We start from the raw sequence: 14,160 nt of genomic DNA, 5'->3' as shown, positions 1-14,160 counted from the left end.
AATTGCTGTGCCCGGTCCTCGCTCCACGTGGGCCACACGCATCACCACGCCGCGTCCACTTCTCCGGCTCACACGCACCTTCGCCAAGAAGCTAACGAGTCGGAATCGCTCCCAGGAGCGATTCCTGCACTGGGCCCACGCTCGTGCATTTCCTCCCCGCTCGTGGGGTCACCTCGCCATCCGCACGGCCGTACCAACTTTGTGACCTCGGCAACTCCGGGTCCCGCAGCCTCCGCGGTGGCTGGCAAGCGGAGACATCGGAACGGTGGAGATTCGAAACAAACTTAGGAAGTACAGGGGCTTGTAAACAAACACGTGCGACTGGCCCGCGGCCTTCAAACAGTCGACTGACGCGGTTGTTTGGAATTGTAACGCCGCCGTAGCTGGAGCGCGTTGACCCTCCGTATAGGGGGTGGATGAGGAGCGATGCGGGCGAGCGGCGAAGTGGTCCATCCTGAGCACGCTACGACGATTGCCCTTCCTCTCCCCGGTGCGTTTGGGTCCCCTGGCTCTGTATTTTAAATCAGCTAGAGTTGCACAACACTGTCTCATGCACCGCAATTTGCGGTAAAATATTTCACCATTATTTTTTTTGGGGCATTCATTTAAAGACCAACTCGGTCACAAACGCTCGCTCGTAGCCGGCTGCCATCGTACTGCACAGAGGGCGCAGACCATCCGCAGGTATCGACTGCACTGTAGCAACCACAGGGGCAGCAGCCCCCACGCCGCATCATCCCCCTCCCTTGAATCTGCTGCCATGTATTATTGAACACACAAATAAAGCTCCGTCTTCTTCTCTCGGTGGTCGCAAAGGGCACGGGAACATCACCGCGCAACGTACTCGGACACGTCTTCCCTTTTCGTTTCCAAAACGAAACAGCAACAGCAGCAGCAGCACTCATCACACGCGTCTCGTGATAGGTGTGCGCTCGTTACGAGCGAGGCCCATAATTTATTCCGCTGCCATGACAACTCGGCAAGACTCTCAAGGCATCGGCAACAGATCGGCGGCGTCAGGGCAACGGGGTAAAGCGCCAGCGCTGATGCCATGGGGACCCACCCGGGCCGAGCTCGGGGCCAGGACCGCCCGCCCCAGGTGAATCCCGCCTAGAATTCCGTGCCCATGGAAAAATGGCAGAGACGGCGAACGCGCCCCAACGGCAGTCCTCTCTCTCGGCCTGCTCGGTGGCCGAGAGATAACCGGTGGGAATTCGCGACGACGCTCGCTTACCCGGGAAATCATCAGCGAGGCTCAAGACTCGCTTTCAGGAGGGTGCTGCGAAATTCTTCCCAGTAAGAGGGGAGAAAGGCGATGGTGCTGTTGCGTAATCGGAATTGAGTGATTGTTGGCAGGTCATATTTTCAGCATTGGGATGTTTGGGTCAAGAGCAGTTGCATTGTATCTGAGAACAGGGGCAACCCATGCAGACGATGGGGAGAGCACCCATACTCCACGCAGAGAGTCGCCCAAATCGGGAGTTTCACCCCACAAATTATTATTTCTGAGGCACAAGGGTTCCCGCTGTGCCACCATTCTAACCACGCGATGCGGTGTGTCACGTGACAGAGGTGCTACTGATGATGACGAAGACGATGACGATCTGTTGTTTCATGTGACACAGCGCAACCATGGCTGACATCAATGGTGATTGATGTCTGAACTAGTCCAGACGAGGAGCAGTCACGGTCGTGGCCACACAGCCCCTTCGTGTGCCGTGGCCGGCATGAATGGTTGCTTCCTATCAGCACTGGCTGGGGGGGTCTGTATGGGGCTCGGTGTCTCTGTGTACGCATATCTGCACTTGTGTGTGTGTCCTATACATTTCTGATGTTTACATATCATGCCAGGTACTTATCTAAGGCTAAGTTGACTTAGAGGACACCCATAACCAGTTCAGATATTCACCACTGACGTTGAACTTGAGTGAACCGGCATCCTACCGCAGTGCGCTAACCACTACCCCACTGCCATCCACTACCCTGGTGCAGACAAAGGCAGCTGGGCTTCGTGCAGACCACACCACCCCATCGTGCACTGTGCCGGCAATAATATGCATTCAGAAACAACACTTTCCCCAACAGGCTGTGCACGAAGGGTGGCTGTCTGTGTGTCTGCAAGCACGCGCGTGTGTGTAGCGGATAGCGCGCTGCGATACGAACCCGGCCACCCGAGTTCAATTCCCGCTCGCGGCCAGCACCAGTGACGAATATCTCAACTCATCGTGGGGAGACAAAGGCGGTCAGGCGTGGTGCTGGCCACCCACCCCCTCGTGTACCGAGCCGGCCCTTCCTACGTAGGCTCGCTAACAGCACTTGCCCCAGCAGTCTGTTAAGGCTATGACGGGGATCTTTGTCTGTGATATCCACACGGCGATGTGAGCCCACCGCTCGCGACGAGTGTCATTTTCACCTCCGCTGAGCTCCCCGCTCGCGTTGTCGCACAGGTACGGGGCGCACAGAACGTGCCACGGCCCTTAGTTATTATATAACGGGCTGCCGTTGAATAATTGAAACGGATTTCTTTAAATGATTTTTGCACTCAGGATGGTTCGGAAAAGCATTCCTTTTAAGCCACATTAATATTTATAGCAGGGGTACAGTAGCCCACCGATACACATTGCCGTTTCTCCTTCTCCCTGCATCCTGCGAACTCAGCGTTTTGAAACAATTTCAATGGAGTCGTTTTGACGTGCGATTGTGTGTTTCGGCAATCCATCAGCGGAAATGGAAGGGTCTCCATGCCCCACGTGCACGCTTTTACGTTTGAGCGGGCGCGCACGCGAACGTTTGAGCTCGACGCGTTGTTCCGCGCACGTTATCGCTGCTGCTGCTGGTTGTTTTTTTTACCGCGTTGTTTAGTTTTTTGTTCTCTTGGAAATCGAACGCGAACCAAGGTGCAGTGTGCGCAGGGCATATTTGTGAAGCGACAACCCGCGCGTGTTCGCAGGACTTAGATTAAAGCCGGTGCAAGGGTGCCAAATTGTCAGATCGTGTTCTCAAAAATACGCCGGGGAAATGTAGAAGTTGTGGGACGCGGCCAGCTGTGTAGCTAACGAGTTGGCGGGATTTGCACTGGTACCGTGCTTCCATAGCCACGGGGCTGGGCTACCAAGATGACAATTTGACACCGGGTCCCATTTATTTCCTTGAGCCAAGGCCCACGGTGACCGCACTCTGTCACACGTCTCCGACTGATTTGAACAATAATATGATTATTCTTGATGCCCTTTATCCGGGAGACACACACGAGATTTGTCAGATTAATATTTGGGAGGGTTATGCAATGGGATGTTTGTCCAATCCCACGAATGAGGGCTTTTCATTTTGGAGGAAACGAGAGAACCTGGTAGAATCCATGGCTGTAAGGCGGCAGCAACCGAATCATTCGATGCAATGCATTGTTATACTGCCATCGTCTGGGATTAGTCAAGCTCCTACTCCTACCTGCGTTGCTTTTCAGATTGGACGCGATCGGGCGCGCACAGGGTGATATCGTCAAAGTAAATGTGGCAGTGATTTTGTTTAACATATTGCATCTGTTGGCACGCTGGCTCACAGGCACACAAAGGGGCACACATCCCATCATACATATGCACACACATGCCCCGTGTGGCCTACACATACTGGTCGGGCAAGTGCTGTTAGCGAGCAACTATGAAGGTCGCCATGGCGCTGCAGGGGTCGGGTGGTGTTGATAACAGCCCCACGCCCTGCTGCTTTTGTCTCCTGAATGGTAATGTTCAGACACTGGCACCAGCTACTCAATGAGGCTGAGCCGACCTCGGGAAGAGCCAGAACAGGTTCAGATAATCGTCACTGATGTTGGCCATGAGCAGATCGAACTCGGGTCACCGGGTCCATACGTCAGCGTGCTACCCACAACACTGCCACTGCCACTACACATTGGCATACATCCACATTGGCACACATGTACGCATACACACACACCATGACACCAGCATAAACCCATCAGCCACATCAGCACCAACACTGGGATGCAGGCACGCACGCACAGCACCATATTTGTCACTTTTACTTTTCAAGGCCTTAAATCTGTAACAGATTCAGGACACACACACATGTATTTCACAGGAATAGTGGATCCGAGCAGATCTGCAGTGCAGCCATCATGAACAAAACCATACATATAATTCTCACCAATGTGAATGTACTAAGTGAGGAGTAATTTGATAACATTAGTTGAAATACATTTAATTTAGTTCAACAAAAATAAAATGTGCTCATATTTGTTCACACCAACGATATGAACCAACACACACAACAACATGCACCTACCAGCACACCCTAACCCACGAATACAAATCCACGTATACCATGATATGACGTTCAAAATATGGATATGTCACACTGCTATACACACCAGCATACATCTACAATACTCACAAACTGACACACGTATAACCTTCTGACACACTGCTACACACACACACTCGCATATATCTACCAGTACACTGACACACACACACATACACTTGCACACACAGACATACTAGCATACATCAATCGCCACACCGACACACATACATATACTATTGAAATGCATTTTATGACACGCCAACACATGCACGGACCTACACGCCGGTGAGCATACACACAGACACACACATACACACCCCGATACACAGACACATACAGACACACCGGCACAGACAGACACACACCGACACACCGGCACACACAGACACACACAGACACACAGACACACACAGACACACCGGCACACACAGACACACACCGGCACACACCGACACACACCGACACACACCGACACACACAGACACACACAGACACACACCGACACACAGACACACAGACACACAGACACACAGACACACACCGACACACACCGACACACACCGACACACACACACACAGACACACACCGACACACCGACACACAGACACACACAGACACGCAGACACACACCGACACACAGACACACACCGGCACACACAGACACACACCGACACACAGACACACACAGACACACACAGACACACACCGACACACAGACACACAGACACACACCGGCACACACAGACACACACAGACACACACCGACACACAGACACACAGACACACACAGACACACACCGACACACAGACACACAGACACACACCGGCATACACAGACACACACAGACACACAGACACACACCGACACACCGGCACACACAGACACACACCTGCACGCCGGTGAACAGGGCGTGCTTCGCGGGGTCACTCATGCAAGGTCACGGTGCAGACATCGCCCAGACAAACGCGGACCAGTCACCGCTCACACACACACAACCATTCCATCATCACCATCTCACTATCATCACCGCTCACACACACAACCTTCCCATCATCACCATCACTATCATCACCGCTCACACACACAGCCATCCCATCATCATCAATGCTCACGATACACAACAACCCTCCCATGATCACCACAATCGTCAATGCAACCGCTGCTCACGCACAACCAGCGAATTTTTCCACCATCGGCTAAGACTCGCACACAACACACACACACGTACATATCCAAACACACACGTGCATGTCCACACACACGCACACACGCACTTACACGTGCACACACACGCACGTACACGCGCGCACACACACACACGTACACGTGCACACACACGCACGTACACGCGCGCACACACACGCACGTACACGTGCACACACACGCACGTACACGTGCACACGCACGTACACGCGCGCACACACACGCACGTACACGTGCACACACACACGAGGAGAACATTGGCATGTCGCGCACGCTCCAGCGACGTGCCGGGGTAGAATTCGCATCGAGACGCGGCACACATCACAACCCATCCTCCACCTCCTCCTCCCCTCTCTCTCTCTCCGCGTGCGAGATTGCAGCTCTCACCTCTTCTCTCGTGTCCGTCTCTGTCTGGCTCTCCTCCATCCCAGCTGACGACGGAGACATGGTTCCTACGAATTGCTGCTGCTGCTGATGTTGTTTGTTATTGTGCGGACTGCATGTGTATGCCCTGCTCTTCTGCTCGCTTTGCGCGCTCGCTCATTCCCTCCCTCCCCCTCTACCCCCCCTACCCCCACCTCACGTCCTCTCCCTCCTCCCCTGCTCTCCTCCTTGGTCTCGCTCGCATGCGCTGCTGCCTTGCAGCTCAAGCCAGAGCTGCTGCCACTGCCCCCGCTTTGTCGTCGGCTGTTACCACCCCGAGGGCACGGGAGAAGGGCGAGGGAGGGACGCAAGTCCACTTTGCGCTGTGCGCATGCACACCACGCCTGTGTGCGGTGTGCAGAGCTCCGCGGGCAACTTGCCTCCCTTTCCCCCCCTCTGCACTCATCCCCCCCCCTCCCCCCGACGTCAACCACAGCAACCAGCAGCTCAATCATGCACAGCCCCGCATCACCACCACCAGCAGTAGCAGCAGCAGCAGTAGCAGCACACCTGTGCTTAAACGCTCCAGCCTCGTGACTCGGTACCAATCGCACCAGCCCACCCACATCACGCCAGTCACACGCTGCTGCGTGGAGGCACCACCACAACCAGAGCAATCGGAACGGTTCAACAACGGCGCCTGTAAAATCACGCATGCCACAATTACCGACATCATCATCAGTTTAACACGTAGGCTTTCGCGACCAATAGTATTCATGATAAACGTTTTTGGGTTAGATGGCGTTATTTATAAATGTGTCGTAACCCTCCACCGCCCGACACGGCCAAACAGTAAAAAAATGTGTCACGTTTACAAAAGACAAATAGTTCACTACTTTAGCCCACCGGTGTGTTGAAGATCCTTGGTTTATCCGCTGCTGCATGGAGATCTCCCCAAGCAGTCGGGCACTCGCACAAACCGCCGAGTTGTAATCTGTGTATGGCGAAGAAACACATGGCAACGGGATAATGCGTGCAGGCTGGGAGCGAAGAGATGTAACAGTACACCGAGGTGTGCGGCATTGCGTGTGTAAGACCACCAAGCTCGTTGCTGACTACTGCACCGATGGGATGGCCACGTTTTCTCAACTCTTTGAGTTGGTGGTCTCAATAAAAAAAAACTGTCTACACATTCAGTTACTTTGGGCTGGTGGTCTGAATGAGGCTGAAATCGTTTGTATACGCGCTGCTGCCCACATCCGTGTGTTGTTAAATCCAATCCACCCAGTGCCTGGATGGCACTGGGTATGGAGTGTCAGTCACAGGATAACACATTCCTGCGGAGGGAGCTGGTAGAAACGTTGGGTTGCTCGGTCAATGGCCAGTGTCAACGGCGGCGTGGTGAATTTAGCAAATATGCCCGACTGTGAGGGCGGGCACAAGCCGGCGTGAGTAGGTTAAACGTTGAGTTTTATAAGGGCACCACGGGGTGACCAGCCTCTCTTCACCCAGCCCCACCCCTCCCACCCCCCACCCAGCCCCACCCTCCCCACCCAGCCCCTCCCCACCCTCCCCACCCAGCCCCTCCCTACCCTCCCCACCCAGCCCCTCCCCACCCTCCCCACCCTCCCCACCCAGCCCCTCCCTACCCTCCCCACCCAGCCCCTCCCCATCCTCCCCACCCAGCCCCACCCTCACCACCCAGCCCCACCCTCCCCACCCAGCCCTTCCCTAACCTCCCCACCCAGCCCCTCCCCACCCAGCCCCACCCTCCCCACCCAGCCCCTCCCAACCCTCCCCACCCAGCCCCTCCCTCCCCACCCAGCCCCTCCCTGCACGACGGACGGACACAATAATCCCCTGTGGGCTGGTGGAACCAGTTGGTTCCTACCGGTAATATGTGCCTGATGGGATGCTCACTGTTGCAGAGGCCGCCATGGTTATCACTGCTTTGTGTATTAACCAAAGAGACGCACTGTCTGCTTCCGAGTAGGCCATTGTGTGCCGGCGTCACGACCCAAATTAGAAAAACTACACCGCAAATTACTCAATTGGAATATTGCATACATAGCAATCATCGCCCCCTAAGGTAAAAAAAAAACTTGGCAGGACCCTCCTGGAAAAAGCCATGCGATCCACAGTGAGGCTTTCCTGAGTAAACAAGCGGAATGACAAATCGCTTGGGTACATGCCCGAGAAGATGACCAACATCTCCGTGGAGTGAAGAGCTTAGCACGGAATCACGAAACCGCGAGAGATGGCGGTGGCGACGACGTGGAGAATAGATTGACCACAGGCGCTGATGGACAAGACGAGAAATCGCTCGTTGTAAATATACCACCCTCCTATTCCGAGATACACACACACTATTGCTTGCTATCATTGATTGGCACGTATTGATGCACCACCGCACCCTGAAAGTCAATGCATTGGCATGATTCGAGGTTATAAGTCAATGATTGAGTTATTTTGCTCTAATGTTCAATATCCCCATCATGTTGTCTGTCAAGTGTATTTTATTTTGCTTCCTCTGTCTCGTTCCACTGGCCTGCAGGTAACAACATGCCTAGAACGAGCAGGCATCATAAGTAATCGATTCTAACAAACACAATCCGATGCAAGCATCATGATCATGAGAATCGATTTGAATCTATGAATCGTTACGTGACCAATTACTTAGATGCTGTTTCTGCACAGATGGTGAATATCTACGCTAATTGTTGACAGAGCGCAACACCGATTACTCGGATCCCTCCAGTATAAAATAAAGATGATTATTTTGACTCTTAATTGTGCATGGCAATTGTTCATATCCCTCAAACGCTGGCTTTTCGCAGCCCAGACAACACTGACGTTCTCTCACATGTCATTCTGTGGGCAGCAGCGTACTATGCTCTAAAATAAACATACAGCCATCTGAACTAACCCAACGTCCTACATGTACACGTGTCCTCTGCAGGGTAAATGTACAGCCCTGCAATTGATCGCGCACGCCACTGCTGGCGGAAGGATCTCCACTAAAGGGGGCTGTGGAGAATGCCTTCTAAGTGGGTGTTTGGCCTACTCTTCCGCGCGGGATAGCCATCTAGGAGGAAGTGGGAGTACCCAAACTTTAACTCGCCACACACGTTCTGACTACCGATCGACTAACTGCTGTACCCATTTGTAATGCTGGGTGGGTGTAGGGATTTAAGAAACTTGCCAATTACACTGGTCAACACACTTTTTTCTGGCATAAGATATTCCAACGGTTTAAAGGTAATTTTGGGGTGCTGATTCCAAATCTGGCATCAGTTTTTGTCTATCACATCAGGTTTTTTAGATATCAAATATTGCATTTTCAATAAAAACTGCGGAAGAAAAATATTAAATAAATGTGGATATCTACATAAAATGATATTATAAACACACTATCCTAAAAATACAGCACCATATTTTAACACTAAAGCAGTCACTGACTCGCAACAACTTGTAATCATAAGTGACAGAGTTAATTTCGGGTAAAATAAATGAAAATGGGGTATGCCGATATATAAAAATGAGATGTGATAGAGCAAATCTGAGATCAGATTTGGAATCAGCACCCTGAAATTAGTCTAAAACAGCTGCAAAAGTCCAGGCCAGAAATTTTTTTTTTGTTGTTGACCAGTGTTATATGAACAGCCGAGTGGGAAAATTGTACCAGACCTCTGGCTGGATTGGAAGTCCAAATGGGAGGTCCGGACATGCACCGCGTGCATCGTAGTCTGTCTCACGGAAAGTGGGCACCAACTTGTGAGATCAAGACGCATTATTTAAGAAAGGCAAAACCAGCCAGAAATCAGGCGCATGCTGAGACACGCCATATATCACTACAGTCCTGTAATACGGAAACTTATGAAATAATGATCACAGAGTGACCCGCGGAAACACACACGTGCATATGCGTGCTCATACAATGCTCCACCAAACAGCCACATTGAAGATGGACTTTATCGATTTACATTATATAAAGAAATGTCTCCTTAAAAAATATTGTTTTACTTAACTTTTTTTTACGTGGAGACACAGATATACAAATATAAAAATTATTATTTATTTGTTGCATATGTGAGAGGTGGGTTTATGAAAGAGGGGGATTGTCAGCTTCTCTTAGTTGCCTCATTCCCCACCATGACGCGCCCGGTTGTTTTGGTTTTAACATCGACCATTGGATTACACAGACAAAGACCCCCCGTGTAGCCTTAACAGACTGTTGGAACGAGTGCTGTTAGCGAGCACCTATGAGGGCTTGAACGGCACACGAGGAGGTGGGGATGGCCAGCACCACGCCCGGTCGCCTTTCTCGCCCGAGTGACGAAATTTACACATCGTACCAAATACTCATTTATGATTAAGTCAATGTAGGGGAGGTCCAGGACGGGTTCAAATGATTGTCACTGGTGTTGGCCGTCGAGCAGGAATCGAACTCGGGTCGCTGGGTTCTCAGCGCAGCGCGCCAACCGCTGCACGACCGCACTACCGACCTGCCGACCCGAATTTGATTCCCATCATCGGTGACGAATATCTCGAAACCGGTTCTGGGCCTCCCCTAGGTCGCCTCCGGCTCAATGACTACCTGCTGCGGTGTGTAAACACCACTAGGGTTACGAGGGAGACAAAGGTGATCGCACTGCGTTGGCCTTTACCGGTGCTCGCTGACAGCACTTGCCCCAAGAGGCCGTGAATCTCAGTTGCAGTGCAGGACCACCCTCTGCAGTGGTCGAGGAGACACCACCCATTGTGTGCGGTCTGGCCGCCCACGATCAATACTCGCGCACGTGAGCCATTAGAGCCATTAGCACGCTACTGCCTCCTCCTCCTTCTCCTCCTCCTCTCGGGCTTTGCCTCGTGAGCGAACTGGGGGGGGTGGGGTGCTGTGAGTGAGGATGCGGTTAGCGCGCTGCGCTACGAACCCGGCGACCCCAGTTCGATTCCCGCTCACGGCCAACGCCCGTGACGGTTATCTGAGCCTCCTTTAGTTCGACACAGGCTCAAATGAGTGCCTGGTGCAGTGTAAACATTGCCACTGGGGAGACAAAGGTGGTCGGGTGTGGTGCTGGACACACCCTTGTGTGTGCCATGCTGGCCTTCATAGGTGCTCGCTTACAGCACTTGCCCCAACAGTCTGTTAAGGCTACACGGGGGACCGTGTGTGTGTACCCCCCCCCCCCCCCCTGTGTGTGTGTACCCCCCCCCCCCCCCCGTGTGTACAACTGTTGGGGCTCCTTACTCCCCTTCCGACAAGCAAGGTCGCATTTTTTAAATTTCATGTTACTTTATTTTATGTTTTATTTACTGCATTATTTATCACGGTATCACGTGCAAATGTACAATATTTTTCCTTATTTATGAGTTGAACGATGCTTCCCTTTTTTGTTGAGCAATTAAATACAGTGCAGTTTTGTGTCCTGACTTACGAACCGTTCGACTTACGAACGGGTCTCAGGAACGGAGCCAGTTCGTAAGTAGAGGGCTAACCATAAACGGTTCTGTTAATATCCAGTTTAATTCTAGATTCAAGCTTTTGCATCGTACCACTCACCGTGCCACTCATTGACATGCTAATTTCTCTAACCCCTCCCTCTCTCTCTGCCCCCGCCCCCTCTCTCTATTTAAGGCCTCGACACAGAGGCGTGGTTTCTCTGTGTGCCTATGTTTGTATCTCTCTATGTATCTCTGTGATGTCTGTCTGCCTATATGTCTGTCTATATGTCTCTGGTTCTGTGTTTTATCTCTCTCTCAAATTTAGCATTCTCAGGAAGAACGTAATCAACCAGGTAGGGTGGTGACTGTTATGTTATCCGACTCTCTGTTGAATTACATTTATAAGTATACTAGATTTGTGTTTCTATTTCATTTATACCTGATGATGATTGCTTGTGTTGCAATCGAAACGTCGTATGGTAGTATTTAATTTATTATTTTATCTTTATACGTGACTTTACCGAAAGAACCAAAGAGTAATTCCTGCAGTCACGAAAGCTCCAAATTAAGTTTTTTTCTAGATTTGAAGTTTTCGTGACTGCAAGGATCCATACTCTTTGGTTCTTTCGGTAAAGTCACGTAGGTGAATATAAATAAATACAAATTTCACCTACGTGACTTTACCGAAAGAACCAAAGTAATATCCCGTTTGTTAATTTCACGTTTGTTGTGGCATATCTGTTGGACACGAAATGGATCGCGAACAGAGTGGAACAACGCGCACGTCCAGAATCAACTCTGTGTTCGAGACACAACCATCGCACCTGGCGTTCACATTCCTGGAAGACACCGGTGGTGTCACCATCAACTGCATCAGAACATCAACAGGCCGATGCGCACATCTCCTTCATGAATGTAAAATTAAGTACAAGCCGCAGTAACGCTGTTGTGGTCGTGCAACCAGAACGATGGATCATTTATTAAGCCACTGTAGTCCACTTTCAACTACAGGAACTCTCTCCTGAAGCCCTTCCGTCGTGGTCAGCAGATATCGACGTTGGCATTTAGCTTCTGAACATCTTGCTGCTGCCAACATGTGCAATAATCGACTCTGCTTTACAGTGGACGTCATAGATCTCGTGATGCCATGTGAAAAGGAGTAGGCCATTCTGTATCGGTCCCGATTTGCAAAATGCTCTAAAATTATTTAATCGGGCAGCAGCATATAGCGATCATCATCATCCCATAATACTACGACGGACACTTGGCAGGACTCTCCTGGAAAAAGCGCTGAGACTCAATTGCAAGCTTTGTAAAACAGGGCCCGACATCAAAACAGAATCGGGGTGGAGATGGTCGGGGGCAAACACCCCCCCCCCCCCCGAAAAATGAGATTGAGCGTCTCCTCGGAACTCACTCTAACCTAGGAGTTTCGCCGCATGTGCTATGAAGGGGCACGCACTGTGTAAGTAGACTTCACAGATCTGCTGCGGAAACGTTTGCTCTACGCGCTAGGGGGAGCGCTTCATCGCACACAGACGTCCCCGAAGCTGATGTCTCCTTGCGAGCAGAGGGCATTGCAGCTCCCGCCTGCCGGCTACTACGGGCAGCTATCGATTTACGGAAATAATTCGTTCCTGAACCGCTCGTAAGTTGGAACACCATAATGTCTTTTATTTAAATTCCCATACGGCCATTTTTTGGGAAACAACCACGCGAGCCATATGCGTGCACTGTCTCGGCTCACGATGACTGATCACGGCTCTGCATTGCACTGACCATGAGCCATTGACTGTACAAGGGCACGCACCGGCAGCCCACACCAGTGCCGGCCCGAGCCTCTTGGGGGCCCTAAGCAGAATTTGATTTGGGGGCCCCCTCCCACCACGCAGACTCATCTGTGCTAGAAGATTATTGACACAAATGTCACACTATAATGTTATAGCGAATATTATAAACGAATACAGTGAGGTTATGTATTAATAAAAAATAAAAACAACACTTAAAATACTTCACTCTTTTATTAAATATCATGAGTCATGACTAGCTAGCTGCTTCCTCAAGTGACGTGAGCACAATTTGTGCTGCTGCTGCACAAAACATACTGTAAATAATAATGCAAACATACCTTTATCTCGCTCTTTTTTCTCCTCCTCGGTCCTTTTCTTTTTTCTTTTTTCGGCACCAGAGGGATACGTCCTTTTTTGTGACATGGCTTAGGCGTATTTATTATCGTGACGTACAATTGCGCGCACCTGCCCGCGCCCGCGCCCGCGCCCACGCGAATTGTCAATGAGCCGTGACATCCGTGAGCCGTGACAAAGCAGCAGTTGTCGACATAATTTTCTTGTCTTGAATCATTTATTCATTCATTCATTAATTCATTTATATCACTTGTTTAAGTTATTTAATTGTAAAAAAAAACGATTCGGGGGCCCCCTGGTGGCCAGGGGGCCCCAAGCAGCCGCTTAGTTCGCTTATGCCTCGGGCCGGCCCTGGCCCACACACACACAGACCCCTGCACGCTCGCTGCGGTGCCCGTGTCGTTGTTTGGCCGAGCAGCCCAGCCTGCTGGCCCCAAGTCGTTCCCGTGGCCGGTCCCACGTGGAGAATAAAACTCGCTCCTTGATTTGTTGCTGACATATCTCGCGCGCGCTGTGATAGCAGCCACCTGGGGCACAGCATCTCTGAAGCAGCATTTTCAAGCAATTTGCATTGTTGATGTGACTCCGAGTACTGAAACGGGCTCCCGCTTGCACGACAGCTCCTGTCAAGACCCGGAGACCAGCAGGGGGCAGTGCGACACCGCACGGCGATTGTTGCGGCC

The 14,160-nt window shown here is 51.3% G+C and overlaps 1 protein-coding gene and 1 long non-coding RNA gene across 3 annotated transcripts in view; one reads left to right on the top strand and one right to left on the bottom strand.

The window, feature by feature from the left end:
* The window catches only part of LOC144937196 (transmembrane protein 151B-like), a 34,364-nt gene extending 28,021 nt beyond the window's left edge, over nt 1-6,343 (bottom strand). The window contains exon 1 of one of the 2 annotated variants that reach the window (XM_078864533.1): nt 5,913-6,343. In XM_078864533.1, the coding sequence (XP_078720659.1) occupies nt 5,913-5,972 (60 nt within the window). In that variant the 5' untranslated portion in view covers nt 5,973-6,343. The remainder of the gene's footprint in view (nt 1-5,912) is intronic. The other variant, XM_078864532.1, reaches the window with a different exon arrangement.
* Nucleotides 6,344-8,122: 1,779 nt separating this feature from the next.
* LOC144937029 (uncharacterized) lies at nt 8,123-11,640 on the top strand. Its single transcript, XR_013637556.1, has 3 exons — nt 8,123-8,216; nt 8,848-8,935; nt 11,527-11,640. It is a non-coding gene; the product is annotated as an uncharacterized LOC144937029 (long non-coding RNA).
* The last annotated feature ends 2,520 nt before the right edge of the window (nt 11,641-14,160 follow it).

Source organism: Lampetra fluviatilis, chromosome 18 (genome assembly GCF_964198595.1).
Source record: "Lampetra fluviatilis chromosome 18, kcLamFluv1.1, whole genome shotgun sequence".
NCBI lineage: Eukaryota > Metazoa > Chordata > Hyperoartia > Petromyzontiformes > Petromyzontidae > Lampetra > Lampetra fluviatilis.
Note: the sequence above shows the minus strand (reverse complement) of the source record. Positions and strands in the feature narration are given on the sequence as shown.